At 38.0% G+C, this 6,353-nt stretch overlaps 1 protein-coding gene across 1 annotated transcript in view; it reads right to left on the bottom strand.

Annotated features, from left to right (window-relative positions):
- Positions 1-704: 704 nt before the first annotated feature.
- Positions 705-6,353, bottom strand: part of LOC145356763 (sushi, von Willebrand factor type A, EGF and pentraxin domain-containing protein 1-like) — a 52,682-nt gene continuing 47,033 nt past the window's right edge. The window contains exons 31-33 of the mRNA XM_080209631.1: positions 4,677-4,758; positions 3,579-3,667; positions 705-2,543 (exon numbers count right to left, since the gene is read on the bottom strand). Of these exons, the coding sequence (XP_080065757.1) occupies positions 3,610-3,667; positions 4,677-4,758 (140 nt within the window). The 3' untranslated portion in view covers positions 705-2,543; positions 3,579-3,609. The remainder of the gene's footprint in view (positions 2,544-3,578; positions 3,668-4,676; positions 4,759-6,353) is intronic.

The raw sequence follows: 6,353 nt of genomic DNA, 5'->3' as shown, positions 1-6,353 counted from the left end.
GATAAACTGGTGGTCCCTTCATTCACTAAGATTTCACATGCACTGTTGTCTTTGCCAGATAATTATCACAATTGCAATTTGCAGGCCAGAAAATTTGAGCTGAAGGGTAAGGGGAAAATTGTAATTAGCAGGATAGAATCATAGAATCCCTACAGTGCAAAAGGAGGCCATTCAGCCTGTCAAGCCAGCACTGACAACAATCCCATCCAAGCCCTATCCCTGCGACCCCACATATTTACCCTGCCAATCTCCCTGACATTAGGGGGTAATTTAGCATGACCAGTCAATCTAACCTGCACATTTTTAGACTGTGTGAGAAAACTGGAGCATTCAAGGGAGAATGTGCAAGCTCCACACATAGTGACCCATAGCCAGAATTGAACCTGGGTCCCTGGCGCTGTGAGGCAGCAGTGCTAACCATTGTGCCACCGATGTCTTGCTGTGCTAATGTCTGAGCCAGCATGTTGTGTTCCTCATTAGGGAAGACAATTACCCATTTGGTGTATGGAAATAAAGAAAGGCTTTACCACTAGACTATTTCAGTTGGAAAATAAATTAGATGCCACAAATTTAAAACTTTTACAAAGAGAGATTTGTAGAAATTTTTGTCCAGAGAGATGCAGAATAAAGCACAACAGACTGAATGCATCACACATGTTTTATTTCAATATTTGAATACAAACATAAAAATTGTGTACATAGCACATAAGCCTGTTAGTTATGCAGGTCATCTGCTAACAGCAAACTGGCTGAAATAGAATGCAAATAAAAAGTGACAAAAATAAATTTAATCTGTTAAATTGACATCTGTTATGAATTAAATAGACTCAAATTTACAACTTAAGTAATTTAAAAATATATTCAGCTTCTTGAACAGCAGAAAATGGTGTGCTCTTTATGATTTTATGTTTAAAACATATATTAGGAAAATTAAAGCAGAAAATTAGGAACACACTGTAAACATTTTCAGGATTGTATTATGCCACGAATGGTGAAAAGTTGGACGCAGACTGATTTGGGACTTCTGGTGCAGATGTTAAAACACCATCTCTAAATGGTAAGACAATAATAATTACACTAATGCATATTGAGAGTTATATTGCAAAAAGTTAACATATAACAATAAAGCCATGACTAAAATACTTGTGCAGCTTGGGGCTTCATAGTATGGGGAGCAAGTTGAAGTGATAGAAACTGCATTAATCTCAAGTGCAATTAGGGATGGATAACTAATGCTAGCCTTGTCAGTGGTGCCAACATCCCAGGAAAGAATTTTAAAAAGCCCTCAGGCACCTCCAGATTATTTTGCATTTCCCTTCAGAATTGCAATGACAATAATCTCATTTAAGCCTCAAATCACAAAATACAAAGGTATTAATACTGACTTGTTTTTCCTATCAAGTTACACTTTATCTTATACTGGATACAGTGAAGATACTATTTTAAACAGACAACATGCAGTTTATTAAACGTAGTGGCATTAGTTTTGATGTATTTTGATAGTAGAAACACTATATGACCTATACGTTGTTGTGAAATGAGCTGGTCAAGTACATAGTGGGCGGGATTTTCCGGCCATGCTTGCCCCAAAGCTCAAAAATCCTGCCCGAGGTCAATGGACCTTTGTGTGGTCCATGCCCCACCTGCTAGGTTTGCTGTGGTAGACGACAGGAAAATTCCACCCTCGATGTGCAAATACTTCATCGTATTTACTGTTGGAACATATTTCATTCATAAAAACAGATACTTAAACAGTCAACTTCTGATTTCTAACACAAAAATGTACCATTCAAAGATTGCTTGGACCAAGATGTTAAAAATATGGAAAACAATATATTAAAGCAAAAATGAAAACTATTTGAATCAATATAAAATGTTTAAAGTACATAAAATTCTGTAAGGCAAAGAATTTTTACATTTTAGAAATGGTCATGATGCATACAAGGCCTAACATTTACTATATCTTCGAATTTAAAAAAAATCCTTATCCATCTATTTTTAAAGAACATAGTAAGCTGCTGCAGATTAACATCAAGTACAGAAGCTGCTGTATGAATATGGCAAAGCTTCTCATCTCCCACCCCACATCCCAGCCAAATACCATTCTTTCTACTATCTTATAAGACATCAAAGTAAGTCATCAAGCCAAGATATTTTTCCACAGGAAATCAACCAGCTCAATTTTAGTCCTTTTTATATTTTTGGGAACAATGCTACAACCAAAATGGTGCAGATACATTTAACTAAATGTAACATTGCACATATTATTCAGAATAAAAACTGTCTTACAAATTTTTTTGCAGAGCCCAAGTTAAATCGTTAGATGAATTTTGCATAGTAGAAGATACATCATTGATTTCCAAAGTTAAAAATCATAAACAAATTCTGAATCTTATTATATGTAAATAAAGAAAATCTAAAAAGGAAACTCTAAAAGTTTGCTTTGCAACAAATAGTCACTGAAACTATTTCAATTAAATTGTTTTGGAGCGGAGGCTACCAGGAAGATATATCTTTGATAAAGTGCTGTTCAGACTTTTGACCTTTGGGAAGAAAAACAGAAAGAAAGGTGTTGAGTAATTGAGCTTTTCATATAAGATAGCAAGACTGTACCAACTGCAGGAATTGGAAAAGGTAGGAAGAGTCAGAATGCTTTGCCACATTGTTTATTTGAGCGACTAGCATTTAATTCATTTTTAAAATGACAATAGCAACACTTAAATCTGTCCACAACCTGTCACCGAGAACAGCAAAGCAATCTTACTTAGCTCTTGCCAAAAAAATCAACCTTCATCTCAGTGTTTGTCCACTTGCTCAGACTGAGTTAGAATCAGAATCACAGAATACTACAGTGCAGAAGAGGCCCTTCGGCCCATTGAGTCTGCACCGATGCATGAAATGCCCTGACCTGCCACACCCAACTAATCCCACTTGCCAGAACTTAGCCCACAGCCTTGAATGTTATGGCGTGAGTCCATGAAACACACCTCAGTTTCCTATTTAAACCTTAGTTAATTTAACCATAGAACATATTTGATATTAAGACTTAAAATGTGTAATTTCTTGCCTCTATCCTTGTCCCACATCCACTTTCTCTGAAATGGTTTCAAATAAAAAAAGCATAAAACTTTTTGAAATAATTAAAAATTATTAGATGTTTACATTGACCTTGGCTGGGGACTGACCTCCTATTCAGCTAAAATAATGTAATGAGGCCCATATTGTGAAAATGGGGTCCACTGGGGGGTGACTGGGGAGTGTCAATCAAGATGTATCCAGTTACTAACAACTAAGTGTCTATATGTCCTTAACAATTTGGTGCTTTCGCTCTCTAAAGTTATATTTTAAGTTCAAGCTGGAGTGGTATACAGTGCATATCCACCACCCCCCACGCCAATTTTATTCATCATTTTTCTAGTGTATGAAAATTAATAAATGATTTTTTAGCAATATGGGAATAGACGCACAATTCAGTCAATGCATTTTGTATATTCTCTTGCATGCTTATATTTAACACTGTACCAAAGACCACTGAGAACATGAAACAGTTTGCAAGCCAGAATTACATAAAGGTTTACCTCATTTTGTTTTAAAGTCTTCAATTAAATATCATTCTGTATGATTAGTTTGAGGGCTCACGGGAATACCACTGGCGAGGTAATATTCCCTGCAAAGGAAACGTGATAAACATAGAATAAAATTTCATGCTAATAGCAGAATATAATTTGTATGTATACATGATGATACATTGGAAAAAGACTACAAATCCTATGTGCAAAGTAAAATGCACCACTTAGTTTATGTAGGTCAAGGTAATTACAATTTTCACATTCATCAAGGCAATATTATTGGTTAATCATTACAGAATTAATTGATCCTGACATTCCAGCCAACAGTCAAATTCAAATAGAGACTGTGAACGAAACCAAATTATTTCCAGCTGTGGCTGTATGTAGCTAAGCATTAAGGAAATTGCAACTGGTCATAAACGAGTGAATAGTATAGGATTCAATGTTCAATTTTACAAGTCAAATTAAAATCCACTGGCTGATCTATAAATAGAGTATTAATAGATCTAGGCAGTGGATGACCAAAGGCGTCATCCAGCTTGACTGTCTGCCTCTCTACCATGGCTATATTCATGACCAGGCATCCATGCAGAGGGAGCATGCAATGTCTGCAGGCACCATCAAGGCCTTCCATGCCCGGTGGATGCCCCAGCAACTGATGTGTTTTAGTGATCTCGATGAGCACATTTTGGTTTAATGTTGTAAGTTTCCTTTGCAACTTGTTTTTGTACTCCCTTAAGGGACTGCTCTTTTGATTTGTCCCTTAGTTTGTTTAAGTTAGTAGAATTATTTCAAATAAAATGGTATAAATATAGACTATTATCAACCAGCGGTCATGCTAAGGTAAAGGAAACCATGACCAACTGTCAAGGTATTAAATCCAGTTACTTGACTGGATTTGACTGTGAAAAAAGTTATTTTTGAAGTTGCTCAGGGTTTTTTTGCCCTCAGCAAATCGAGTAAAATTCAAACAGAAAACCAAATGCAAAATTGTTTTGAAAGGAGGACAGTAGATGCAGAAGAGCGGTGGGGAAATGTCTAAGACGCTTAAAAAAAATGCTTTTTTGATGATGTGAAACAATTGAGGGGAATATAAAACTGTCTTACCCTTTATTTGATGACTGCTTTCGATAAAAGCACACGACACAAAGAATTAGGGCAAGGAGAGCAACCACACCCATATTGATTCCTTAAAAATAAATCCAAAATATACACAATTATTACTTCAGAAAAACAATCTGTGGATGCATTAAAAATGAGGGTCACTCTGGCATAATAATCTATCTTGTTTTTAAAACAGAAGTGGCAACATTTTACTGAACTGAAAACATTGCAATTGCTACTATCTTCAACCCCTTTATAAATTTTAGATTGTACCTCACTCAAACAGTTGGCTTCAATAAAACTAACATTGCCAAGAAACTGTGATGTTAAGTGATGCGCATAAAAATGTAGTTTCACATCCTTATAAATTGTGTAATTTACTCAACAGATTGAGATCATAAAATGAAGCAATTGTGTTCATTAGCAGAAGTAAAAAATATATGAAGCGGAGAAACACCTCCCTTTCTAATTCCTGTTAATACAATCAGGAAACAGAGGCGGTTTTAAATAATCTATTTTTGTATTTGTGGATATTAGAAATAAGGGGCTGATCTTTTCAGAATTTGGCACAGTATAGGTTCCAGCAAAAAAAAAGAGTGAATAGCGCCAACAGGTTAGGTGTAATTTCTGACTGGATCTTAAGCCTCATTTACAAAATGTGTATACAAATCCAGCACTTGTCCCAGAGCAACTACAGGAGATGGCAGCCAGGAAGCCAGAATCACGTTTTTCAGAGATAGCCCCGATGAAACATCTGGATGGAGTGTAGCAGAAGCAGGATGTACTCTACCTCTGCTTAGTGGGAGAAAGCCTCCCATTAAGATTACCATCCCCACCTAGGATGCAATGGCAACCCTGTGAGTGTCAGCTCACTGCAGAAGGTAAGGCAGCAAATGAACGATATTCTGCGCTCAGCCAGGATAAGTGAGCCTCATGCAGGCTTTTACTGGGCCCCTTCCCATACTCCCACCTTCTCCTGTCACCCAGCCACTTCAGTCTTAACCAACACCTGGAAAGACACCCTACTTCTGCCTCCCCCATTCACCATGTTTCCCTCTACTCTCTGCCAAACTCCTCATCCCTCTGAAGACCCACGCCTGCCACACATCTTGAACATCAACACTGTCGCCTACACTCTTCCCATCTGTGTCACTGCAGGACAAACTCAATCACAACAAGCGATAGCCTGCCAAAGCTCGGAACCCTCATGCCATTTGCAGAGAGAGCCCTCGAGCTGGCTGGGGAAGAGGAAGAGTGTGCTTGTGCTGATGGTGAAATGGGGGGGGCAGCAGACAAATGTGAGAATCCTCAAAACACGCTGTCATTTCTCAGGTCTCAAGTGAATAATTAATGTTCCCTCTTTTATCCCCTGTAATGCACTATGCCATCTCCCTTGTCTTGCAGGCAGAGCTGCTGAACAGGCCGGACCATCCTCAAACCCCCCCAACCCATCGGACTCAGCAGCATCAAGGGGAACTTTTCAGACCCAACTATTGAAGAGGTGTCACAGCTGCCACCCACATCCAGCACCACTCACTATACAGACAAAGTATACTGTTCATAGAGAAGAAAAAGAGAGGGTGCAGAATGTAGTGTTACAGTCACACACACACACCTCGCTGGAATCATTGAGTAGACAGGCTTCTGGGTCATTCACTGGTGAGCACCTTACAGCTGAAG

Source organism: Carcharhinus amblyrhynchos, chromosome 22, assembly GCF_965287045.1.
Source record: "Carcharhinus amblyrhynchos chromosome 22, sCarAmb.v2.hapA, whole genome shotgun sequence".
In the NCBI taxonomy this organism is placed as follows: Eukaryota; Metazoa; Chordata; class Chondrichthyes; order Carcharhiniformes; family Carcharhinidae; genus Carcharhinus; species Carcharhinus amblyrhynchos.
This window is presented reverse-complemented; position numbering and strand designations above follow the sequence as displayed.